This window comes from Esox lucius, chromosome 8 (assembly GCF_011004845.1).
Source record: "Esox lucius isolate fEsoLuc1 chromosome 8, fEsoLuc1.pri, whole genome shotgun sequence".
Lineage (NCBI taxonomy): Eukaryota > Metazoa > Chordata > Actinopteri > Esociformes > Esocidae > Esox > Esox lucius.
Window position 1 is genome coordinate 4,322,966 of NC_047576.1, and position 27,431 is coordinate 4,350,396.

Here is a 27,431-nt window from a genome sequence, read left to right on the forward strand (position 1 = left end):
ATAAGCAATAAGAGGCATGAGGTGAGGTATATGACACGGCTAAGAGCTGTCCTTAAACACCAGGCATACCAGGGTGCATGGACGCAGTGCTTAGCAGTGATATATTGGCATTATACCACAAACCTTTGAGATGCCTTATTGCTTTAACTGCTTAATTAGAGCAGTAGAAAGTTAGGTGATGTCATACCCCTTCCTATCATTTAAGTTTCATATACAAAAGCTATCAGTCAATTACCATTCAAGATTAGAAGCACCCAGTTTATAAAAAAGATCATAAAAATATGTTGATAATATTTGGATGTGTTAGATATTTAAATGTGTTAAATATTTTAATGTTTTAGATGTTCATAATTTTTTTATATTTTGTGTTTGTTTCAGTTACTCACCCTTGTTCGTTATTCAGCATTCACCCCCTTGGACCTTTCCACATTGTATTGTGTTACAACGTTTTTTATTATAATGAGTTTATTTGAATAAGTCTCTTGCAGCTATGCAAGAAAAAATTAAGCGAGATATGTTAAGTTGGATGGGCACCTTTTGTTCCTGGAACCAAAAAGGTTTCTAGCTATATGGAAATATCTAAGGAGACGCCACCACAACAGTTTGAATTGGGGGGGGGGGGGGGGGGGGGTACCGCCGTATTGACCTTTATGGAATCTTATTATTATTTTTTTTTAGAAATGTTTTACTAAATCACAAAAAGCAAATAATCATTTTGTGAACGCCAAAGAACGACTCAAACGATTATTTTAGTAATTATGGTTACACATTGAACCATCACTATTTAATTTTTTTTATATATATTATTAAATTGCTCAAAGTGGAATAGAGACGGGCAGAAATTGCTAAGCAATAAGCTTATAAGAAATATAAGCTAATTGCTTCAAATAACGAATAACACTGCAACAATTATGTACACATTTTCAAATTATAATACTGCACTAAACTTAAAAAAGTTGAACAGAAGTGCAGTTTTGGTTACGGGAGAACCATTTTGGTTCCTGGCTGAAACCTTTTGATTCCAGGTAGAACCATTTTGGGTTCAATGTGGGACGCAGGTATAATCCGTTTCAAAAAAGGTACTCAGTGTAACCAAAAGCAAGGTACTGTATTCCTATAACAGACATTGTAGGTAAAACGTTCGAGTTGTTAAATCAATCAAATTAAAGAAGAGAGATGAAATTGGCCACCCAGGTCAAACGAATCAATGCAACTTGTCAGAGTGCAATAGATAAAGTGGATATCCATAAGATGAAGAAATTATGGGACTCACCTCGGATGGCAGGCAATGACCACCAGTAAGACAAAGACACAGAGGTTCGGCATAGCACCGCCGCAGCGAGTCCCATCGCCCATACCTGAAACACACACACAGCGCGCGCACACAGCTCATAAAAGGGTATCCGATGGGTTGGAACAAATCGTTAATACAGTGATTATATATGGTTTCTCGTTATTACCAGCATAGAAAACAAAACAAATAGCGTGCGTAAAGGTTCAAATCGCGTGCGTATGACAACCGATGTATCAAATAATAAACACATTTTGCCTATATTAAATGCAAATACGTTAATTATTAGTATTATTAGTAGGAGTCATAACAGTGATAGAAATAGTAGTAGTAGTGATATCACCAGTGCCGCTTACAGGGTTGGAAATGTGCCCAACTACCCTACCGGAATTTTTAGTATTAAAAATATCACATGGAATAAATTTCGGGTCCGTACGAGTAAAAATGTCTGTCTACTTCCACCGCTTGACTGACTTGACCAAATTCTCAATCCCGTCCTTGTATGATTGGATTTTAGATTTCTAGTGCTGACTTTATACTTGCGTTGAGTTTCTGTATGGGTTTAATCCAAACACCATAAATGGACAATAGAGTTAAAATTGGCAGAATGAGTGGGATGTGTGACAAAAGAGTGTAGGCTGGAGTACTTCCAATCAGAAACCAAACTCTTGCTTCGAGATGCGTAGTAAATTGAATCACATGTCATAAATCTTCCCCCCTCTATTTAGAGTAATTGCAATGGGCTAGGCTATACAATCACATAATGTCAAAAACATATTTGCATTCACATATTGCTCAAAAGCCCTTTGTTGAACTGTTTTGATAGATTCTCCAAAAACTGCAGAAACTGCGTTACAGTAAATTTCGGAGCATTCGATTTTAGTGTTGAGAGGAAATATTATTTTTCTATGAATTCTATAAACCAATAAATGAATCTCTACCTGTATCGTTGTGGATGCCTTATTGATAATCTCCGTATTCCATGTGTAGCTAGTGAAAAGCAATTCCCGCAATGATACTGTTGGTAGGCTACCGCAGCTGATCTGAGTGGCTCTACCTCCGGAAATCTATTCAACCCCGTCTGGCTAGACTAGCGCACTGCACGGACCTCGCAGCATCGCTTTGTCCTCTTCTACCGCTCGCCAGTAATCACACATTATGGAACAAACCCGCCGTACCCTTCTTTCATAATATCTCCTTCATATTTCTTATTCATGAATCCGTTATTAACATGCGTTTGATGTATTGTAACGCCATCTATCATTAAGCCTGAAGTCCCCTGTATCCCCGTCGCATAGGCAACCCGTTGACGGTCTGCGCCCTACAAAGAATTCGATTTAGCCAACCAACACTTTTTTGTTCTCCTCCCGTGACTATACATCTACAACCCACTACATGTCAGTGATGTAGAGTATTAAAGAGCACTGCAACGCTTTGCTACATAACTATTGGAGCGGAGCTATACAGAGGCACCTTACCACACAGTTCTGGTGCGTCGGTGAGACACTTTGATGGCAACGGTTGATATTTGGAATTAAAGTTGAGATGTCACCTCTGTGCGCACAACTTAATTGCCCATCGTATATGGGGTGGGGCGGGGGGAGGGAGATTGGGAAGAGGAATTGACGAGCATCTCTTTGTTTCCGTTCAGGTTTATTTGCCCCAAAGGGAAATTATTAAAAACGGTGGCAGCAAATTGAGCGGGTTTCCCAACATTCCTGCTGACTTGGCATCCTTTACTTTGCCGTCAGCAACTAAAGTCCCTGCGCCCAGAAGAATACAATCACTGTGTGGATTGAGAAAATCCCTGTCCCAAGCAAAGTGTTTCCAAAGCACTGTCTTGTAGGTGTATTATATGGCCATTTGACTTTAGGGGATATGGCCCTAGTTATCTCAAAAATTGTGTCATCAAACTGCGTGGGGGAATTATATATAGGTTATTGGTGTCATGCATAAGAATAGTTTTGCTAGAGAGCAGTGTGGGCGTCTGGGTGTGAGTGTTTGTTTTGCTTTATTAAGAAAGAGTGAGAATGAGAGGGGTTCGTTGAATATTAAGGGAGAGAGGAGAGAATGAGAGAGAAAAGAAACAGAGAAGAGCAATGAGAGTGGAAGAAAGCCAGGGCAAAGTGGGACCAGAGAGAATGAGAGGAGACAGGAGGAGAGACAGGAGAGGAGACAGAAGAAGAGAGAGGAGAGAGAAGAGGAGGAGAAGAGGGAGGAGATGAGATAGGAGGGGGAATAGTTACAAAGCCAGCCATAAGAGGGGTGTCTAAATGTCTGTTGTATTACCCACCACAAATAGCTAGGATCTTTTCTATAATGAATTGAATCTGATCTATAATGAATAGAATAAGTTCTAGAACCAATGGAATGCGAGCCTCTACAGCAGTCTGTTTAAAATGTAATTCTGTGTGTGTATGTGTGTGTGTGTGTTTGTGTGCTTGTTGTGACTGGGTGTTGTCTTCTGAAACACAGCGGATCAGAACATACACAGCTATATGGTCATGCAGTAGGAGGCCTTTTTTCCACTTTAGATGATTACTGTTTCCACACTAATTCCTACATAAGGCATTACTTCAGACCTGGGCCCCATAGTAAAAACAGGATGACATTTGGTAGGCAGCTTTGAACTTAATCTGAACACTACTTGGGCCTTGTTGCAAGCGATCTAACAGACAACGGGTCAAATATGAACACAATCAATCGTCCTGAACATAATCTCTATTCCCATTCTCAGTGCATTACCTTCGACCACCCCTGTCAGTGGTGGTGTACTACGATGGCAACCCTGTGGTATTGGAAAGGTTTTGCGGTAATGTCTTTGTGTGCTTGTGACATCTTATCCATCAACAGGGCTGTTCTAGAGTGCCCCCTTCATAAAGCACAGCTCCCTCCTTTGCGAGATATTATCCATCAGCAGGGCTGTTCTAGAGTGCCCCCTTCATAAAGCACATCTTCCTTGTTGCAGGAATGCCGGGGACGGGAATAAGGAGCTGTACAACATCTATGACACCAGGTAAGTCATATCACTGGCCTCAATCAAACCCTTCCTTTTTTCCACCTCCCGCTCTCTCGTCTCTCTCCCTCTCTTCCTTTTTTCCATCCCTACTTTCACATGTCTCTCTCCCTTTCCTCCCCCTCTCTCTCCCTCTCTCAACTCTCTCTCTCATCTGTCTTTGTCTCTCCTTCCCTGAACTTTCTCCCTCTTGCTCATTAATCTCTCTCACACATTTCTCTCTCGCTTCTTCTTTCTTTTCTCTCTCCCTCTGTCATTTATCTTTTTCTCTGTGTCCATCCTATATGTTTCTTGAATAGACTAGTGTCGGTCCTTGCTGGCAAATAGATATTTACAACCTCAGGTGGAAGGTCTCTTCTGGGAACTAGATATCTACAACTGGGTTGAATGGTCTCTTCTGGGACATATATATCTACAAATGAGATTGAAGGTGGAATTGGCAGTGTGGAAGTGGGTGTAAAGGGTTACGGTTTGTTCCCTGCATTGATGGTGTGTGTGCGTTTGTGTGTGTGTTGTCCATTCTGTTTTGTGATGTTGTGTGTAGTTGTGTTTCATCCCTTCAGGCAAACTAGAGGACTACAGATAGCATCCCTGTGAACCTCCTGGGACCCAACAAATGCTTACAGCAAACATACTATACACTAACCCTATCCAGGCTACGCTGAGAGACAGTGAGACAGGCAAAGACACAGACAGTGAGACAGGCAGAGAGACAGTGAGAGAGTGAGACAGGCAGAGAGAGAGATAGAGAGACAGAGAGAGTGAGACAGGCAGAGAGATTGAGACAGGCAAAGAGAGAGAGACAGAGAGACAGAGAGAGTGAGACAGGCAGAGAGAGAGAGACAGATTGACAGAGAGACAGAGAAGGTGAGACAGGCAGAGAGAGAGAGACAGAGAGACAGAGAGGGTGAGACAGGCAGAGAGAGAGAGACAGAGAGTGTGAGACAGGCAGAAAGGAAGAGGGGGACAAATAGAGAGTTAGGCAAATCAAGAGTTTACCTAATGTAATTTACCTGATTATGGTGTTGAGATGGTTAAAGCCTGAACAAACCCTGGCGTGAGGATAGCTCACAACAAAGACCTCTACAGAACATAACCTGGCATGTGGATAGTCCAAAACAAAGACCTCTACAGAAGACACACGTGTCCCAAATAGCACCCTATTGGTACACTGCTTTTAACCAGGGCCGTGACCCAAAGTACTGCTCTACCTAGAGAACGGGGAACCAGCGGAGACACTGACTTGGTTTCCATGGCAGAGCCCATCGTCATGTGTATTCCTCTCTTTTTCTTCTTCTTTGGGTTTCTCCGTCTACGGGCATCTCTTCATGCACATGAGAACTTCTTCTCCAGACGCCTGGCATGAAGGGCGCTAGCTGCTGGCTCACAGGTTCTGCTTGAGTCTGGTTGCGTGCCGGTGAATTTATTTCTATAACACCCTGCTCTGCTGAAACAGATTCGATTGCACCTTGTCTGTTTTCCCTGACTGACGATAATGCAGTAATTGTCACTGCGTCAGGCCGACAAACACACACTCTTCCATCCGTATGGCGTCTGACAACCTTTCTGAAGAGACAGCTAGCATCTGAACCCGGTGCGTTCATCTGCGTTAATGAATGTAGTGGGTGTATGTGAATTTAATGGGTTCAGATGTCAGATGTTGACAGAACCACTGAAAGAACCACCATTGAGCCAATGTTCAGAGTAAGCCACTTAAAACCAGCATGTTCTTAATATAGCTTCTGTTACTTTGTGGGGGGGATGTCCTTTCTTTCAGTCTAGATTGTCCCTAATTTCTGATGATTATCGGACACGTCCTGGTTTCTATTAGCAGAGGGATGGGTTTAAGCGGGGCTTACACACTCAGTGATGTGGAATGACTTTATTGTTGTTCCTGGAATCTAACCAATGAGTCCATCCTTTCCGGAGCCAGTCTTCTAAACACATTAGTGTTTTAAACTAATGGAATATTAGATGTATAGGGATTTAGATGGCCTTTAATATGAGCCACTTCACTGTCTGCCCGCCTGTCTGTCCGTCTATCTCCCTGCCTCTCTGGTTATCTGTCTGTCTGCCTGTCTGTCTCCCTGCCTCTCTGGTTATCTGTCTGCATGCCTGCCTATCTGTCTGCCTGTCTATCTCCATGCCTCTCCGGTTATCTGTCTGTCTGTCTCCCTGCCTCCCCAGTTATCTGTCTGTCTTCCTGTCTGTCTGCCTCTCTGGTTATCTGTCTGCCTGCCTGGTTTTCTCCCTGTCTCTCTGGTTTTCTCCCTGTCTCTCTGGTTGTCTGTCTCTCTGGTTGTCTGTCTGCCTGGTTGTCTGACTGTATCATTGTAATGTGCTGCTGCCAAATCCTCCATTAGTGCTCCTAGATATGATCTTTAAAGAGCTCAGTCAGTATGATGGCTTTTCATCGCTCACAGGGGTCCCCTGCCTTTTGACAGACCATCTACTCTCTGAATGAAACCCTATTCCCTATATGGTGCACTCTTTTGAATGGGCTGTGATCAGAAGTAGTGCACCATATAGGGATTAGTGTGTGATTTGGGATTCAGCCTTGTTACTACCTTGTTGAAAGATAGGCTACTACCTGTCAGAATGGTCTCCTGTGTGACATGCAGATTGAAGGGCAATTAGAGTTGTTTTCTCACATCCAACAGACCTGATATAGGCTGATACCCCACAGATAAAGCATGTAGAACATATCACATAGGTGGGCCTGTCTCCTAATATAACCACCTGGCAAGTAGTATTTCAAAAAATCAATTCATAGCAGTATTCACTATGTAATTCAACTAGTAACGTTGCTGACACTAATTCTGCTGTCACACAATTGGCAAAGCAGGCTGCTTGAAATGCCAGAACAGTGGGGTTGATTCCCGGGACCACTGGTATGTAAACTGAAGTGTGATTGTAAATTGTTTTGGATCAAAGCGTTGGCTCAGTGGCACTTTCGGTTATGGATTTTTCCTGTGTGCTGACATCACGTTATTGTTACATCGAGCCCCATTAAATCCGGTACCGTCCAATCTCAGTCGTCTTATAGAAATCATTTAAATCATGCATTTTATAATTACAAAACATTCGTTAACTTTTCCTAATATACCTTACTGGCTAATGTCATATTACTGAAAAAAAATCATGTGAAATATATATGTAGGCTACTATATATAAATATATATATAACTCCACTGCTCTACCAATCAGCAAAAACGCTCCGACAAGCTCACATGTCGCCTACTATAAGGTCACGTGATCCGAGCTCTAAGCGAAGCGAGCCAATTTCTTCTAACTCCAGACAACGTGGTAGGAATATGTTACTGGTGGGGTTGACAGTCTGATCCAAGCGAGAACATTACGTGAATCGAGAGTGATATAGCCTACATCTGGGAACAACATGGTTTCTCTGTGTAGATACATTTTTCGCATTCGGAACGAACTAAATCCCAGTCAATAAAAGTGAGATTCGAATATCACACTGCGAATGTTTTTTGATAGGTCAAAGCAATAATTGCCAGGGCTATCATAGTAGAATTAGTATTTGGATAGGTTCCAACCACTACAGGTTCCTCTGCAGCCACTCATAACGGTTTTGACAAACTGTTTGTTGTTCACCTAATGCGCCGCGCAATAACGTCGTCCGATTCATACAGAAACAGGGAGATTTATCGGACTGATGCCAAACCTTTTATCTGACTTAAGGACATCTGGAGATGTTACCTAGCAGATTGCTACAGATGGATGGAATATAACAGTCTAGTTTGTTTGAATAACGGTCTATTGTTGAACCCTGGACAAACCGTTTAACGCCAGTTCGGTCTAATTGCGCAACCTAATGTCGGAGAGATCACAAGGAATGTGGAGGTTCCAGAGAAGAGGGGTGTTTGATGTTCTCTCGGTGCCACTCATAGTTGCTGTGATGTGTTGTGCGCAGAGGTGAGTGTTGGAGACCAGTCGTATAAACAAGGAATGTTCCCATCGTCTTAAGAAGATATAACGCTTTCTTTCTTATTTTTCAGCGCCAATGAACCGGGGAATATGTCTTTCGTAAAGGAGACTGTGGACAAACTGTTACAAGGCTATGATATACGCCTTCGACCAGACTTTGGAGGTATGTGGGGATTGTTTTTGAATGGTCGAGATGTTGCAAATGATTGCTCTAGGATATTATATTAATAATATAATATACCTTATGTGTTACGGGAAATGTAATATGATAGTTGGTCTGAAATTTTAGGTGCTCCGGTCGCTGTTGGCATGAGCATCGACGTGGCAAGCATTGACATGGTGTCAGAAGTTAACATGGTAAGCAGGACAAATCCCTACCTGTCTGTTCCTCAAAACTGACTGTGTTAACGTCAAAGGGTTTCATTTTAAACGTATTTCCCACGTTCATATCATGTCTCTTCACTCTTTCTACAATGATGTGTTTTGTCACGAGTTATCCAACTTTTCTAAAAGGGGTTCAAAAGGTCAAAGCAATGACCCCCTTTAACGTGAGTTTTCAGCTTGTTTTACCTTTACCCTGTCTTTCTGTATTTGTCAGAAGTGAAGACCTTTGCTTGAATGGTAGAGGTTAGCAGCAGCCTGTCCAGTTCATTGGCCAGGTGAGGAGGATGAGGCAGATTTGTGCTGCAGGCCCTGTCAACTCTTCCTGAGTCTTTCCACATTGTTTATGTATCATTGTTTTGACAAGGGAGAGAGCAGAGTTCCAGGGCCATAGAATCTGATAATGACAGTCCAAATGCAGCACTATGTGTATGATATTAAACAGAGCTTTAACAGAGCCACTAAGCTGTCTTGAACTGGCTAATTGCATGTTGCAGTTTGTGTTGTGGTATAATATGTACTTGAGCCCTGGGAACTACCCATTGTCCTGATTCACGGACACAAAGAATTAGCGTTTGGCATGGCCATTTGTTAAAACCAAAAGCTGTTTCATCATAGTCATGTAATGAAATATTCATAGGGCAACACACTGTATGTATGTAATACACCTGTCTGAATGTCAACTGAGTTATTTGTGGTCCTGAAATCACTAACTCAAATAATCACCATTTGTGTGGGGCTGTTGTCCAAATGTGATGGTTAATAATTTGTAGGGATAGAATCCAAATGTTTATAGTGTGGCATTTGTAATGACACTCGTTACATATTGACGCAGCTCTCCGTGGTCCTGAACATGTACCTTTAAGACTCAGATTCCTGCAGATCTTTTTTTTTTTATGTGAATACATCAGAGTTTAAAGGAAACAGAATGTAATTCAGATTAAATGTCATGTGCTTTTTCTCATATGTCTGTTTTAGTCAGTCAAGGGGCCGCTAGTAACTCTGCATTCCCTGGTCTTCTCCTCCTCTGAGACACACTGGGCTGGCCATGTTACACATCCACCACGGGGCTGCTGGAGCCTGATTTGATCATGTTGTTGTTGTTGTTGTTGTTGCTGGATGGCTGGAATACCCATAAAACAAAGAAGTGATTGAAAATATGCATTCATTAGGTTCTACAAAATAATTCCTTGTTGTCTTTGGGACTATTTTCTGGTTGTGTGAAATTGGCTGAAATTAAGATACCACCTCTGTAATGGCTGGGCCCATTCTGTAATGGACAATGTGAACAGAAAACATCAAACAGACTATGTGTTTTTTGCCATCGAGGACCACTTTAGAAACATGTATTGAGAGGAATTCATCCGAATGCTGTCCTCTGGGAACAGTGGACACGTTGTTGTATGCACAGTGCTTTTCAGGTTGACTTCCTGGTGTGAATCAGGCTTTATTAGTGGGATAGAATGTGGTCACAAATCTTTATGTCCAGAAGGTCATAGCTGCTGTTGATGAGCGATGTAAGGTGGCCATTTTGGCTCCGGAGAGACAGGTCTCTGCCAGCTCACAGCTACACTAGCTGAGAGTAAGGCTGTATCCCAAATATATTGTAGTGCACTAATTTTGACAATTTTCTAATGGTCTGTATGAAGAATAGGGTGCCATTAGTACACTACTTTTGATCAGGCTCCTGTGGCTGTATGGGAATAGGATGCCATTTAGGAAGCCATCAAACATTTTGCTATGGCGGCCTCAGAGAGGTCCTGTAAACCCAGAATGTCTCTTGGTTTTTGAACTCGACACACAACACAATCTCACTGTCTCATCTCAATGTTTTCAATGTTATTTCCAAATGTTTTAGGGTTAGGGCCGAGGTTTGGCGTCATGTAAAAAGGGTTTAAAACCTCAATTCCTGCGGCTGAAACTCGTGACTTTATGCCCATTCGCCATCAACCTGCTTGAAGTTAATGTGGCTCATCGACGCCCTTAGTGCTACTATTCAATGGAATAGAGTTCATTGTCTCTGCTTGTGGATGTATTGAAGGTAATAGCGTTCATCACTGCCCCTAGTGGCGGTATTAAATATAATAGAACTCATCATTGCCCCTAGTGGCGGTATTCAAGATAATAGAACTCATCACTGCCCCTAGTGGCGGTATTGATGGCACATGCTGATGACCTGAGGACCAAGACACATGCTGACTATCTCGGTCTATCTTGGTGCGAAGTCACTGCTGTCCTGCTGAGAAAGCAAAGCAGGGCTTTTAATCACAGGTCTGATGAAGGAAACAGCCATTGATACTATCTACTCTGTGATGTAGTGGTCCCCCAGTCCCATCAGACATTAAACAGAGCAACTGTAGATATGGTCTACTTGGAGACACAGACGCTACGTTCCAAATGGCACCCTGTTCCCTGTAAGACCTGTTCAAAAGTAGTGCATTGTGAAGGGAATGGGCTGCCATTTGTGATACAGCCACATACACAGACCGAGCCAGCGAGGCTGACCCTCTCTCTCTGCATCTGACAGCAGGATTTATGAGGTCTGAAGTGAGTCAGTCCTCTTGCAGCAAGTCTGAGGCTTCAGGAGTCCACACAATGTATATTTCTGTACTGTACTGTGTTCTATTCCACAATACTTTTCTGTACAGTATTTTTTAACAGGTCAATTTAAGTTGCCAATCCAGAGTGACTTGCCGGAGCAATCAGGGTTAAGTGGCGTGCCTTGTTAATATTCTAACCAGTAGGATATCTGCTTGCTACCTGCTGACTGGTATCTATTATGACAACAAATGGGTTTTTAGAGGTTTTAGCACCATGGATAACTCCATTAGTTTTGTGTGGTGCTATAGTATAGTTACAGAAGAAAGATCTCCAGACATTTTCAAATAATTTAATAATTCATCTAATTATCCACAACAAGATAAACGCTGATGTTTATGACCTGGATACAATGTCTTTTTTGATAACGTTTAAACATTCATTGGCCCCCAAGTTTGCAGTGGTCTTATAACCTGTGCCTTGTCTCATGGGGCTTTAGTGACTGCTTATGGTATTTAGCATCTAGTGAGCTCAGTTTCAGTTGGTGAAACATTTTCTATGAGCTAGCACTCATAAAAAGTAGAATGGCTTGGCAATATGTGCTTTGAGGGACACGTGAAAGACTTCGACTCTGCTGGAAGAACATCTGAAATTGGGATGGAGTAAATATCTAGTAGAAATGGTACATTGACAAAAAGTAAGTATGTGTAGGCATTCATTCTGAATAGTTTTGGGAGAAATTGCTAAGTTCCTTCCTCTAGCGTCTTCAAGGGCAATAGCAGAACTGTTGCATTCACAACTCTAGATAGCCTTAGCAGCAAATTATTATTAACAGCTGTCTAGCCGCAACGTTTGGTTTGGATCTTGTCGTTTGTATAGCTGTGTCTTGTCTGAGGTTAGGTTTAGTGAACAACCAAGTGAACAAACAATTTTTGTGTAGCTATGCGTTTGTGGTACTGGTGCAGGACAGATAGAGCTGACTATGTTTTGCCTAGGAGCTAACGAGATAACAGCTTACTAACTTGACATTTTCGCTAACCTTATACAATGTGTGGATCGGAATTACTATTTTTATAGCCGCTCGTGTACATGGTATAACTATTTCTGAGCAAACAAATACTTTTCGTATACTTTTCCCAGGCTAGTGTGGTGCTTGACAAACATATGTTGTGTGGTCCTTGGGACCCAAAGGGGTCCATGTATTTGTTTTTGCCCATGCACTCACACAACTGATCTTTGAGTGTGAGTAGTTCAACAAAAACAAACTGTTTGTGGAAACTCCACTTCAATTAAACATTGTACCTCATACACCTGATATTATAATCATCCTTTTTCTGTATTTCTGCGATAGGTTATGGTTTGAAATAGGGTATGAAGAGATGAAAACCTGACTCTGCTATGCTTAGTACCAGAGATGGAGCCTCGCCCACTTTTCCCACCCCCATGGCTTGCAGCGTGTAGGCCTGGGCTATAGGAACATACAGTTCATCGCCAGGAAGCATGAGAGGTCCAGGTGTCCTGGTCTTCCCATTGCGTATTTTTGTTGATCATTTGGCTCCATCACCATATGCTCCCCTTCTAGATAATTGATGTATTTCCTGGCCCCGGAGAGAGGGTTAGAGTTACTGACATTTAGATTTAGAGGATGGGATGAGATCTCTCCAGGAACAGACAGGGAACCCCTAGATTTAGAGGATGGGGTGAGATCTCTCCAGGAACAGACAGGGAACCCCTAGATTTAGAGGATGGGGTGAGATCTCTCCAGGAACAGACAGGGAACCCCTAGATTTAGAGGGTGGGGTGACATCTCTCCAGGAACAGACAGGGAACCCCTAGATTTAGAGGATGGGGTGAGATCTCTCCAGGAACAGACAGGGAACCCCTAGATTTAGAGGATGGGGTGACATCTCTTCAGGAACAGACAGGGAACCCCTAGATTTAGAGGATGGGGTGAGATCTCTCCAGGAACAGACAGGGAACCCCTAGATTTAGAGGGTGGGGTGACATCTCTCCAGGAACAGACAGGGAACCCCTAGATTTAGAGGATGGGGTGAGATCTCTCCAGGAACAGACAGGGAACCCCTAGATTTAGAGGATGGGGTGACATCTCTCCAGGAACAGACAGAGAACCCCTAGATTTAGAGGATGGGATGAGATCTCTCCAGGAACAGACAGGGAACCGCTAGATTTAGAGGATGGGGTGACATCTCTCCAGGAACAGACAGGGAACCCCTAGATTTAGAGGGTGGGGTGACATCTCTCCAGGAACAGACAGGGAACCCCTAGATTTAGAGGATGGGGTGAGATCTCTCCAGGAACAGACAGGGAATCCCTAGATTTAGAGGATGGGGTGACATCTCTCCAGGAACAGACAGGGAACCCCTAGATTTAGAGGATGGGGGGACATCTCTCCAGGAACAGACAGAGAAGCCCTAGATTTAGAGGATGGGGTGGCATCTCTCCAGGAACAGACAGGGAACCCCTAGATTTAGAGGATGGGGTGACATCTCTCCAAGAACAGACAGGGAACCCCTAGATTTAGAGGATGGGGTGACATCTCTCCAGGAACAGACAGGGAACCCCTAGATTTAGAGGGTGGGGTGACATCTCTCCAGGAACAGACAGGGAACCCCTAGATTTAGAGGATGGGGTGAGATCTCTCCAGGAACAGACAGGGAACCCCTAGATTTAGAGGATGGGGTGACATCTCTCCAGGAACAGACAGAGAACCCCTAAATTTAGAGGATGGGGTATAATTTGGGATTCATCCTCTCCTAGCTGACACACTTCTGATAGTGACTGTGAAATGTCAGTGTGGAGCCTGTCTGTCTGTGTGTGTGTGTGTGTGTGTGGGGCGGGGTGGGGGGTGGTGGGGGGGTGTCTGTATTTCTCTATGTGTAGGCGAGTTGGTCTCAGATGGTTCTGTGAGAGGTTACAGCAAAGGAAGGTAATGTTCTCATTACACCAGGTGTGGTCCTTCATGAAAACTGCTAGAAAATAGGTCAGTAAACCCTCAGCCACTGCACTGACAGCATACAGTAGCTCAGGAAGCCTTCTCTCTGGGTTATTTGTTTTTTGTAGATGATATGCTCTTCTTCACTATTTTCTTTTAAATTTCTCCCATAATTTTTTCTGATTTATTATGTGCAGTTGTACTCATAAGTTTGCATACCCTGGCAGAAATTGTAAAATTTTGGCATTGATTTTGAATATATGATCTTGCAAAAAAAACCTTAAGGATAGTGATCATATGAAGCCATTTATTATCACATAGTTGTTTGGCTCCTTTTTAAATCATAATGATAACAGAAATCACCCAAATGGCCCTGATCAAAAGTTTACATACCCTTGAATGTTTTGCCTTGTTACAGACACACAAGGTGACACACACAGGTGAAAATGGCAATTAAAGATGAATTTCCCACACGAGTGGCTTTTTAAATTGCAATCAGTGTCTGTGTATAAATATTCAATGAGTAGCTCTCACGTGGATGCACTGAGCAGGCCAAATACTGAGCCATGGGGAGATGATCTACGAAAAGGAAAGTTTTGTCCTCACTCAAAACCTTCCCTTTTGACTTTTTTGGAAAGGAAAGAAAAAGGTGCAGTGGTCTCTTAATCTTTTCCAGAGCTGTATAGGTACCATGAGTGAGCAGGCCAAACACATATCTTTTGAGCACAACTGTATTCCAGGGAAATCTTGGCAGAGACAATTGCTCCACAGGACTTGAACATCGGCAAGGGTGTGTTGCGCATTCGGAAAGTCACTGAACACATACAGTGGATATAAAAAGTCTACACACCCCTGTTAAAATGCCAGGTTTTTGTGATGTAAAAGAATAAGACAAAGATGAATCATGTCAGAACTTTTTTCCCACTTTAAATGTGACCTATAATGTGAACAATTCAATTAAAAAATGAAACAAACAGAAATCTTTGAGGGGGAAAAAATGAAAAATAAAAACCTTACCGAATGTGATGTGAACACTTAGGTTTTTTATGTGATTATGAGAATCACATCCATACTGATTTCTGCTAAGGGCGAACGTAGTCCGTGTTGGTTAGTATAAATGAATAATCCCATAGACTTTCTGAGTCTGTGGTCCTGGTAATCTGTCCTGCATCACAGAAAGTACATTCTGCTAGTAGTTGTACACCATCAGTCTCATAAAGCAGAATGCAGCATTCATACATTGTGGAGGTAAATGGAAAATGCCCGCAACACAGTTCTGGGATTGATTACTTGGATTGCTGACCGGCGGGACCAGTGACAAGATTTGCCAACATTGATTGACAAGCCGTCTGTAATTATTATTAGTCTTAAAATTAAATAGTTGGATGTGAAGAATAGCAAACCCACCATGAGTGGGTAAATAAAACGATTTTGAAATTATAAATGAAACAAATGTATATAAGCTATTGTGCACCATGCAATTATGGAAACGTAATTGGTACATCTTCCCAAAATCTATTTTATATACTGCATATATGTTTGAGTTTAATAATTGAGCTATGTACTGTGCATTTGGAACAAAACCCGAACCTTTCACTTTCAACATCTTGTTTTGTTACAGACTTGCTACAAAATTGGTTGCATTTATATTTTCTATATCAGTCGACACACACTACCCCATAATGACCAAACAAAAACTTTAATTTTTTTACTTGTAGTACACTAAATGTGGACTACAATTTAAGTAGTGCCACAGATTCTCAATGGGATTTATATCAAGACTTTGACTGGGACACTATTGGACATTCAACTTGTGTTCTTAACCCAAAGCTTTGTCATTACACAGTAATAGTGTTATGAAAATTAAATGCTTGGATTCTGAAGATTTCTCAACAGTGCAGGCATAAGTCAAAGATAAAACAGTTGTAGATTAATTAAAATAAAGTATCCAAGAAATATGTAAGATTAATTGAAAAGTCGAGTATGTGATCAAATAAAAGTAAAATCTGTACAATAGTAGAGTTTGGCCTCAAAAGTTCAACAGCTATATGCCATTACTTCGCTGCCAGATGCTGAACTCCATAGCTTCTTCAATGTGATTGTTGGGGAGTGGTTGAGACTCGCCCTCTCCTGTGTCAGTGTTGGGCCTAACGACCCAAGGAGAACCCCTTGGTGCAGGGCTGCAAAACGGCACCTTCAACGCAGCTCGGCTGCTGCCAGCGCTTGATGACGCCCACCTTACCCCAATAAGGCCTCATCAGGGGGAGAATGAGGGGATAAGGGACTGTCAGCTTTGATTGGTATTTTCGTCGAAATTGGATGGAACATTTAGAAATGACAGCAGTTCAGGACATTTTTTGGACATGTATGGTTATAACAGGGCCGAAACTGAAGATGGCTGCGTCAAAACAGTTGGTCTGGCAGAGCACCCCCAGGGAACATACCAGCTCCCGGTGAAGGCAACAGGTCTCAGCCTTCAGGCGATTTTTGGATACAATCACCAAATACTAAACATTACTATTTTATTGTGCAAAATGTTTATCTGTCCAAATAAATTTGGTTTCCTGGAATGTTGGGACTTCAATATGCTGTCATTTCTAAATAGTTAAATCTGATATGGATAATATCTCTTAAACGCGTACCTGCATGCATGTTTCTTTGACTACCCTACCTACTTACAATAATGGCATCTATTATATCTATTGTATATTCTGACTTACTGAACCTTGTTAACTGTAATAAAATGAATGTTAAGTACCTAGATCAGATTCGGACCTTGCAAAAAGGGTTTGAAAATGTAACAGTGGTTAATTATTTAAGCAGATGAAGGTCTTCCAAGTCCTTTAATGGTTCCACCTGACTCACAATCTGCAAAGCTAGCAAAATGCACGTAAGTGATTTTCCTTTTGACTGACCTGCACGTTCATGTGGTTGTCCAACATGGTGGTAGAAATCACCTGTGAAGTTTTACCAAAATGTGTGTTTTAACCATGGAGCACAACAGAACATTTTAATCGTGGCTTGATAACTTTTGTAAACGTACCCCAGCCAAAGACCCTCAGGGCGTGAAATCGGCTAAATCTGACTACAGTAAATACACAGTGGGTATTTACTGTTAAAAAGTTGGAGTGCTCTGCTTCAAGTCATGAGTACCTATTCTAATATTGATAGTATTCATGCAATATACAGTGAATTGAGTAACTCTGCAGGTAAACCAGACCACACCAGTATTTACCCCTAACCCAGTCTGCCTATTTGTATGAAAATAACTGACAGGATCAGGTCTAGTCTCTTCACACTTTTTCCCGCTGTCTCTATGTCTCCCCCTCTCTTCCTCCGCCCCCCCCCCCTCCCCCCGTCTCTTCATCTACCCCCTCCAGTTCCTTCCGGTCCAGCTGTCTTCCAATTCTCCCTCTGTGCCTCCATATCTCCATCTCCGTCTCGTTCGGTCTGTCTCTCCATCTCTGACATGTCCAACTCTGGTTGGCTTTGTGTATAAATAGCTTGGTGTCATGGTAACCACCATGCTGTAGTCAGTGTAGCCGTGATGCAGGTGAGGTAGTAGAATTGAGAAGTTAATGCTCCACCGACACGGGTGTCATCCTACAGGCACCTATGTAGTGTGCTACTTTTGTCCAGGGCTCAGCATCCTACACCCCTTGTGGTGCACCATTAAGACAGACGCACGCACCTGAGGTCACACAGACAGTGATTTGGATTGACATGAAAACAGGGCAGAGGGTAAAGGTGAATATGACTGAATGTTTATTTCTGGGCTCTGTCTGCCTGTCTCTCCGCGTGTCTGCCTTTTTCTTTACTTGCATACCTGCCTGAATGCCTGTCTGTGACGCTTGGCGCGTCTGTCTGAAAGTCTATCTGACAAGTTATTTCTGCACTGCTTTTCTTTCTGACAGTCTATCTAATTCTAGTTATTTCTACACTGCTTTTCTGTCTGACAGTCTATCTGACTCTAGTTATTTCTACACTGCTTTTCTGTCTGACAGTCTATCTGACTCTAGTTATTTCTACACTGCCTTTCTGTCTGACAGTCTATCTGACTCTAGTTATTTCTACACTCTGTTTGTCTGTGTGCGTATCTGTCTGTCTTTTAGTTTTCCGTCAGCGGACAGACTGGTACATCCACAGACAGCAGACAGACAGATGTATTAACAGAGAGAAAATAACATCAGCAGATAGACAGGCACATCAGCAGACAGACACATCAGCTGACAGAGACATCAACAGACAGACAGACAGACAGACTGATAGATCAGTTGACAGAGACATCGACAGACAGACTGATAGATCAGTTGACAGAGACATCGACAGACAGACAGACAGACCGATAAATCAGCTGACAGAAACATCAACAGACAGACAAACAGACTGACACATCAAAAGAGAGACAGACAGTGGATCAACAGTTTTTTTGTGTTCTACTGACACACACACACATTTAGGACATGTTTTGACAGGGTCATTTAACTCAGTAATAAACTGGGACATGAGAGTGGAAAATCTGTTGATGAAATATTAACACAGTGATCAGTCTGCCTGCTATGAAATGGTACAACAGACAGTTCAACTGTTCAACCAGCAGATATTACAACAGACAGTTCAACAGACAGACATTACAACAGACAGGCAGTTCAACAGACAGGCGGTACAACAGACAGACAGTTCAACAGACAGTACATCCGACAGACATTACAACAGACAGACAGTTCAACAGACAGACAGTACAACAGACAGGCGGTACAGCAGACAGACATTACAACAGACAGGCAGTTCAACTGACATTACAACAGACAGACAGTACATCCGACAGACATTACAACAGACAGGCAGTTCAACAGACAGACAATACATCTGACAGGCGGTACAACAGACAGGCAGTTCTGCAGGAGTGACATAAGATCTTTCCCCGAGCATTTTCCAAAAATAGGTGTCACAGCCACATGTGCCAGATTTGAAATGGGCCTGCAAGATAAAACTGAAAATATATAAATGTTCGCTTTGTACTAGTGTTATGGTAGCTGCAAAATAAGGTGCTAATTAAAAGACTTCCTTCCTACATTCAAATGTCTCTAACCTTCAGTGATTTATGCCACAGAATGTTCTGCCCTAATCCCTGACAGGTGAGACTCAGAAACACATTGGTGTCTTCTGCTTCCTCTTGGAGTGGACAGGCAGCACTTCAGGCTGAGGATGGAAAAAACATCCATGATAATCCTATTTTCTAAACAGAAGATTGTATGGTTTTTACCTGATGAATTTCCTTAATGCTTTCTTGAATTTCCCCAAACCTTTCTGATGCATTTCAAACCGTAAATCTTTCTGATGGATGTTAACGTTATTACGCATTGTGAGAGAGAACAGGAAGAGTGGGCTCCAATGTCATCATTCATTTTGCAGACGACACACCCCAAGACAACAATCTCTCCCATCAGTGTCGGACAGACAAAGGAGATAACGGACTACATACAAAGCAGGCGAGCTGAGGCCCCCGTCCAAATCAACAGGGCTGAAGTAGAGCAGGCAGTGAGCTTTGACTTCCCTGGTGTCCACCTCACTACCAAAGTGACATGGTCCACACACACACAGCCAGTTGTGGGAGAGCCTCTTACTTCTTAGGATGTGGCAAGGATTTAACCTTGGCTCTCTGATCCTCAATGTGTTGGTAGTGTGTTATGTATACTATTGCTTTATTTTTTGAGGGAGCTATATTTTTGCTCGTATATGTTTCTTCTTAAATCCCACTGCGTAGTTGTCGGGTGCCATGTCACAAGAATTGCATTGTGCAGGATGACGCTGTGTTGTTCGGTGTATTTGAAAAATAAACCTTGAAACTTGAAAAATGTTCTACAGCCGCACCACTGACATTGCTTTCACCGGCTTCGCCGGCGTTTGGTTTGGCGACTCCACCGTTTGAAGTTTGAAGTGTGGTGCAAACCGCCAGCCTGTGTCGTACAAAGGCCCTGAAATATAGTCAAAGAATTTACCCAAGCCACATTATACTCCATCTATACGAGCTTGACAGCGGAGGCCTCAAGTCTGTAAAATACAGAAAACATACACAGCTTCTACCCCCAAGACCAAAGACTGTTAGACAAACACACCAAACAAGTATTAACTGGCTTATTAGCTCCCAGCATCTGTTTCCCTTCTTCCTCTATCTCCTTACTACTGTCTCTACACACACAAGACTATCAGAATGTCCTCTGGTTGCCACACACACACAGACTTTACACACATCAAATGTGTTTATGCTCTGATAATCTTTACCTGAAGGAGAACACTCTCTGGCCTTCTACTTTGATTGAGCTCACAAAAACCAAAGCTGCCTGAAGGTACTGCTAGAGTATGACGTGGCAAAGCAACCATATTTGATTACTAACCTCCAAACCCGGATGTGGCTGGCCAACTGCTCCACTCTCCACTGGACCCCTGGGCTAATCCTCCAGCAGGATTCAAACTGTGGTCCTCCAATGACACCGCTAATTATGTGGCAGTGACTTTGGCACTAAGCCATTCAGTGGCTACTTCGAATTGATTTCCTTCATTATTTGCCTTTTTTTCTTCTCTGTATCTCTCTCCATCTCTACCTTAGTGGAACGAGCCCTTTTCTTCACCGTTTCTAACAGGGCAGGATATGAGCTGAGAGAGGGAGGCCAAAGCAAATGTACGTGTCTTCCTGTAGTGCTCTGGGAATTCCGTCCTAGGAGGTCGGGGGGGGGGGACACCGTCCTGGGAAAACTGGGAACACCATTCTACTAGCTCTGGGATCATCCTAGGAAGTCTGGGAACACCATTCTACTACGGTAGCTCTGGAAACACCATTCTGTGAAAGTTCTGGTTTTGGACGTTGTTTTGGTGTTCTACGCGGTCGTATTCAGAAAATAAATTCAGACAGATGAACGTACGCTTACATCAAATGTCGATTCATTGAAGGGTCCATCCATAGTCTTTCAGACAACTCAAACACGACAGGCAGAATGCCATAGTTTTCCTCGGAGCCAGGCAGATAGCAGACGGTGATGAGTGTGAGGCTAACCACGCAAGTTTGTCCCGGTGAAAGAGGTTGCCATGGAAACCACCATCCACCCGTCTCCTCCACGGTCTGGAAACGTTGTGGCTCTCAAAACCAGTTGACGAGGCAAGGGAAGTTTGGCTGGCACTGACAGAGCGGCACGATTTATTAGATTATTGGACTTTTTCGAGTCAACATTCGCTGTTGAACTGGGCACTTAAGAGAACAGAGTCGTGTGATCGGTTGAAATTAGCAAAGATATTGGTGAGGGGTTTTGTTGGCATTATGTCCGTCTGAGTCACAAGGTATCTGCACAAACCCTGTTCTGGTCAGTGTACAGGTCAGTCATGACCAATAACATACACTGTACTGATACTGTCCACCTTAACCCACTCCCTGGTCCTATGCGGGTATTCTCCTTAAACCCAACCCCTGGTTCTGTGCAAGTGTTCCTCCTAAACCCAAACCCTGGTTCTGTGCAAGTGTTCCTCCTAAACCCAACCCCTGGTTCTGTGCAAGTGTTCCTCCTAAACCCAACCCCTGGTTCTGTGCAAGTGTTCCTCCTAAACCCAAACCCCGGTTCTGTGTGGGTGTTCTGCTTCTACTGCTGAGAGGAGCAGAGTGCGGTTGTCAAGGAGATGAAGTGTATTAATACACCTCTCTCTTCACTTCCCTACATTCTCTCCTTTTATTTTATCTCTCTCTTCTCTCTCACTCGCCCTCCTTTAGTTTTAGCTTGATAGCGGTGCTAGCTGTATCCAGCCTCACCTCCCTGTATGTGGTTATTCTTGGGTGCTAATGTGTGTTAGTGTTAATCAGGCCTCTTTCCGCTGTATCTTTATACCGCGTCTCCCAGGCAACAACAGCAACAGGTGCATTCTACAGACAGTGTGACAGAACTGCAGATCTGTATATGCATAACACTCATGAGGACATTGGTCTCTCTCTCTGTCTGTGTATCTCTCTCTCTGTCTCTCTCTCTTGTCTAGTAAAGAGCCATTCCATTTTGGTTTCCGGAGGACCGAAACACATCTGGTTCTTATGGGCCGGAACACCACTGCTGGGCAGCCTTTCTACCTGCTAGTTAATTTATTAGAGGGACAGGATGAGAGCCGTTTCCATTAAACCACCTGCTCTAGTATCCGCGGTCTACATGTTTTCTCATCTCTCCTATCATCTCCTACACTCCGGCCCTGGTCAAATTCCCGGCGTGACAAGGTGCCAGTTGGGATTCAGTCCTTGGGCACGGTGCAAATATGCACCTGTAGGGAACAGGATGCCATTTGGGACAGTGTGTGTCCATTGGGCTGTGCCGTGTGGTTATGCAGACACCATGACCAGCACCGTAGTGTTTGACTCAGCCCAAGGGAACGGCTGCCCTTAGACCCCCAGACTGCAGGCCAGTGTCCCAAACGGACGCTTGTTCTCTTGACACTACATTTCACTAGGCTCTGGTTGGAAGCAGGGCACCATGTAGGGAATGGGGTGTGATTTGGTGAGACGGCTGGAGGTTTGTGCCGGAGGTCTCTCAATCGGCCACAAAACCTGAGCTACCCAGGTTGGGGCCGGCGCTGGATGTCAGCCCTGCGTCCATTCTCCCATGACAAATACACAGCCTTTTATATAAGCACTTGATCTGTGGAATACCGGAAAATAACCATTTGATATCTTAGTCATTTAGCCAAAGCTGGCCCCCCCCTGTGTGCATGGCTCTAACTGTAGCGGTTCTGTTCCCTATACAGCAATCTACTTCAGCACCGTATTCCCTATATTGTGAAATATTGCGGGCCGTGAATGTGTGGGGGGCTACCGCGGTTGGTCAAAAACAAGGGAAGTTAAATAACGCAAGCACCTGTTTTGTTTCCTCGTGTCAGAGCTCTGTTTAACGAGGAGAATGTGTCAGTGTTATGGGTTCCCTCGATTTGACCTTCTCAGATGTTTTCTACAATGTCCTACTCATCTCCACTTGTCAGATACTTGAGGGCTTTTACTGTCAGCCCGGGTCTGTCGGAGGAGCAGTGGGTTGGCTGATGCAACTCATTGCAACTCAGGGGTTCTTGGGGTGAAAGACGTGGCGAAGTCTGGAGTCAAAGGTGAAACAGGATGATAGGTGAGAAAGCTTGGTGCGTTCTTCAGCTTTTGGCACAAATCTTTTCCCGTCCGGTGGGGGCCAGCTGTGGTGTGCTGATGAAACACAGTGCAAGGTGTTCTTAGATCAGATATGAGTCTGAAAGACAGTTGAGGGTGTGGTTGGATGACTGTGCTGCGTGGCCTCAGATTGGTACATTGGTTGTCTCTAGTATTGGTCGGCTTCTGCTGGGTCTTTAGGGACACGGTTAGTGAATTCACTAGAATGTTGTACTATACAGTATGTTTCAAGAATATGAATCCCGGATTGTGGTGGGCTGTCCACACATTTTGTGACTAATGATCGTAGTTAGAATGACTAACCAACGCTCGGTTCTGGATTCAGAGCCTGATGTCTGATGGAAACAGACATTCAAGAGCCACAAGTGAAACAAGTCTTGATCAGTGAAGAAAACATAGCAATGTAGGTTCAAGTTCTATATTACTCTAGGGTCCAGTTCTATGGTAATGTAGGTTCAAGTTCTATGTTACTGTAGGGGTCTAGTTCTATGTTTCTGTAGGGGCCAGTTCTATATTACTGTAGGGGTCTGTTATATGTTACTGTAGGGGTCAGTTCTATATTACTGTAGGGGTCAGTTCTATATTACTGTAGGGCTGAGTTCTATATTACTGTAGAAGAGGGTGCAGTTTTACGTTGATTTAGGGTTTAGTTCCATGTTATTGTAGAAGAGGGTTCAGTTCTATGTTACTGTAGGGGTCAGTTCTATATTACTGTAGGGGTCAGTTCTATATTACTGTAGGGCTGAGTTCTATATTACTGTAGAAGAGGGTGCAGTTTTACGTTGATTTAGGGTTTAGTTCCATGTTATTGTAGAAGAGGGTTCAGTTCTATGTTACTGTAGGGGTCAGTTCTATATTACTGTAGGGGTCAGTTCTATATTACTGTAGGGCTGAGTTCCACTTACTGTAGAAGAGGGTCCAGTTTTATGTTACTGTAGAAGAGTTTCCAGTTTTATATTACTGTAGAAGAGTGTCCAGTTCTATATTACTGTAGGGCTGAGTTCCACTTACTGTAGAAGAGGGTCCAGTTTTATGTTACTGTAGAAGAGTTTCCAGTTTTATATTACTGTAGAAGAGTGTCCAGTTCTATGTTACTGAAGAAAAAGGTCCAGTTATTTGTTAATGTAGAAGAGGGTCCAATGTGATGTTTTTGTAGGGTACAGTTTTAAGTTACTGTAGAACAGGGTCCATTTCTATGTTACTGTTGGGTACAGTTCACAGCCCTGCCCAGCTAATATGTCCACAGTGTTAGCTACTCCTCTTAGGGAAAGATGTAATCAGGCAGTTAAAGATTCCCTCTCTACAGCAGGAGTATACTGACTTAAATGCTTCCGGAGAACTCTGAATGCATGTCCGAGGGGAACTAGGAAGTAGACCAGGCCTACTTCCAGTCTGAGTCATGTGCTGCCTCTTCTCTGGGGCTAATGTTCTGTTGCCATGCTCTCGGAGGTTTCTAATTTTGAGAACATTTGTGATCCATTACCGATGACTGTTACCAGGTGATTATTGGACTTTGGACAGGCACTTTGTGATGTGATGACTGTGGTTAAAAAAATAGAACACCTTCAAACAACCATTATGCATTGTCACGATGTGCTTTTCGGTACTAGTCAACAGAACTTAAGTTGTTGAGACCAGGGCCACAACCACATCTTCCTGTGAAATGTAAAAAAAAAACGTAAAAAGTATGCCCCTAAAATAATCTCTTTGGATTGTATTATATTTTGCTATAGTTCTGGTCAAAGCAGTGTGCTATTTAGAAAATATGGTGGTGCCATTTGGGTTTCACACATGGAATCAGAATGCATTGTACATTAATCACGGCCCAGAATCCTTTGCATGATGTTTGTCAGTTAGTCTGTCACAAACCAAGCCCAGTCTGCTTCACAATTTGTTCCTTTTTATTGTTTTCTTAAGATTGAGTTTGCAGCAGCGTCTTGGCATGGAGGGGTTTTCAGCCTGCCTTCCAAACTGTAACATACAGTAGTATTGACGACGTGGCTGCCGTGATGGAAACGTCGGGTCTGGATGCATCCCAAAAGGCACACTGTTCCTCATGTTCTGCCCCACTCTTTACAAGAGCTCGGTAGGGAATAGGGTTCTGTTTGGGACCCATCCAAGCCTGCGGGCTGAGGGCCTGAGGAGGGGCGGGGCGACAGCAGACAGCTCCTGATGAATGGTTGCTGGGGCCGCTGGGAGTGGAGTTGTTTGACACCTCTATAAATATCAACCTGACTACAGGAAATCTATGTCCAGCGTCAGACTGCTGATGAATGGCTCTGACCATGGCTGTCTCTTCTGCCTGTGAGGAGAGGCCCGGCCTACTGGACTAGTTAGGGTGACCGACAATGTAGTTTTCCCTGTTAGCCACAGACTGGATGCAAAATTATCTATAGAAATGGACGTTTATACGCATGTACAATACCAGTCAAACCTATGTACAATGTGCCAGTCTATTTGAAAATCTAACTCCAGGCGTTTGCTCATTGCTCCAGTTTTCTACTTGAGTTGTTTAATAGTTGTTTACTAATTGCTTAACTGCCTGTGGTGTTTACTAATTGCACCAGTGGTTTACTAATCTCTGTGGTTCTTCATTTATAACTCCAGTTGTTGACTGGTTTACCGAGTTGTTTTCTAACTGCTCCGGTTGTTTACTAATCTCTGTAATTCTTTATTTATAGCTCCAGTTGTTTACTGGTTTATTGAGTTGTTTACTAACTGTTCTGGTGGTTTTCTCATCCTCCCCCGTTGTCCTGCAGGACTACACGTTAACTATGTACTTCCAGCAGTCCTGGAGAGACAAGAGGCTGGCATACGCCGGTATCCCCCTCAACCTGACGCTGGATAACCGGGTAGCGGACCAGCTCTGGGTCCCTGACACATACTTCCTCAATGATAAAAAGTCCTTCGTTCACGGCGTCACCGTGAAGAACCGAATGATCCGACTGCATCCAGACGGCACCGTGCTGTACGGACTGAGGTGAGTACTGGTATTTAACGTACGATCTGCAGTCTTTCCTCCCTCTGCTGTACGGACTGAGGTGAGTACTGGTATTTAACGTACGATCTGCAGTCTTTCCTCCCTCTGCTGTACGGACTGAGGTGAGTACTGGTATTTAACGTACGATCTGCAGTCTTTCCTCCCTCTGCTGTACGGACTGAGGTGAGTACTGGTATTTAACGTACGATCTGCAGTCTTTCCTCCCTCTGCTGTACGGACTGAGGTGAGTACTGGTATTTAACGTACGATCTGCAGTCTTTCCTCCCTCTGTGGCATTCATTCCTCTCTCACTCTCAGGAAACGCCTTACTGTAAAAAGACGGCCGCCCTATTTTCAGCTATCCTTTGTCACTGGTTTGTGGCCAGTTAGTATGAAAAACTGAACACACATGTCCAGTAAGCTTCTAGTTCAGTATTTCCATAGTAGCCCGGGACACATTTCAAATAACTAAAATATGTATATATGGTAATCATCTGGTGCTGGGACCTCCTACAGTATCTCTGAGGACCCTTCTTAAGAAGCACCACTCTGGTTTAAACATTTAGTCTCTGCAGCAATCTTTGTCATGGAGATGTCTGGTTCCCCTTGGCAATCCCCGGATCTGGTCTGTGTCATATACACTGGGTATAAAAAGTCTACACACCCCTGTTAAAATGCCAGGTTCTTGTGATGTAAAAGAATGAGACAAAGATAAATCATGTCAGAACTTTTAATGTGACCTATAACGTGAAACCTTTGAGGAAAAAAAACAAACAAACTGCAAAGCAATTTCCAGCAATTTGAACTGCATAATAATATTGTGTGATAGATCATCTACCAATGGACAACAGTCCAGACCACTGTCCGTCTACAAAACGCAGATTGTGACAAAATTCTGCCCGAGAACTGACTGAAAGATGCTCATGCACGTCTTTAAGAACCCCAGGGTAGCATAAAAGGATCTACAGGTCTCTCTTACCACAATCAATGTTGGATTGTGTGAGTCAGCTGTCAGGAACAGGTTAAACAAAATTCGCTCGCATGTGTGGTCAGGAAGGAAACATTTTCTGCTTTCAAATATCATGACCTCACTGACATGTGCCAGACAATAACTGAGTAAAAATCTAAACTACTGGAACAATGTGG

General features: G+C 43.3%; 2 protein-coding genes across 7 annotated transcripts in view; one reads left to right on the forward strand and one right to left on the reverse strand.

The window, feature by feature from the left end:
- gabra5 (gamma-aminobutyric acid type A receptor subunit alpha5) overlaps positions 1–2,817 on the reverse strand; it is a 50,223-nt gene extending 47,406 nt beyond the window's left edge. The window contains exons 1-2 of one of the 4 annotated variants that reach the window (XM_010871296.3): positions 2,770–2,817; positions 1,274–1,358 (exon numbers count right to left, since the gene is read on the reverse strand). In XM_010871296.3, the coding sequence (XP_010869598.1) occupies positions 1,274–1,356 (83 nt within the window). In that variant the 5' untranslated portion in view covers positions 1,357–1,358; positions 2,770–2,817. The other 3 variants (XM_010871294.3, XM_010871297.3, XM_010871295.3) reach the window with 3 other exon arrangements.
- Positions 1–27,431, forward strand: part of gabrb3 (gamma-aminobutyric acid type A receptor subunit beta3) — a 90,718-nt gene that overhangs the window by 40,544 nt on the left and 22,743 nt on the right. The window contains exons 2-5 of one of the 3 annotated variants that reach the window (XM_034293866.1): positions 4,260–4,307; positions 8,327–8,418; positions 8,545–8,612; positions 26,065–26,285. In XM_034293866.1, the coding sequence (XP_034149757.1) occupies positions 4,260–4,307; positions 8,327–8,418; positions 8,545–8,612; positions 26,065–26,285 (429 nt within the window). Of the gene's footprint in view, positions 1–4,259; positions 4,308–7,572; positions 8,244–8,326; positions 8,419–8,544; positions 8,613–26,064; positions 26,286–27,431 lie in introns of those variants that run through there. The other 2 variants (XM_034293867.1, XM_034293868.1) reach the window with 2 other exon arrangements.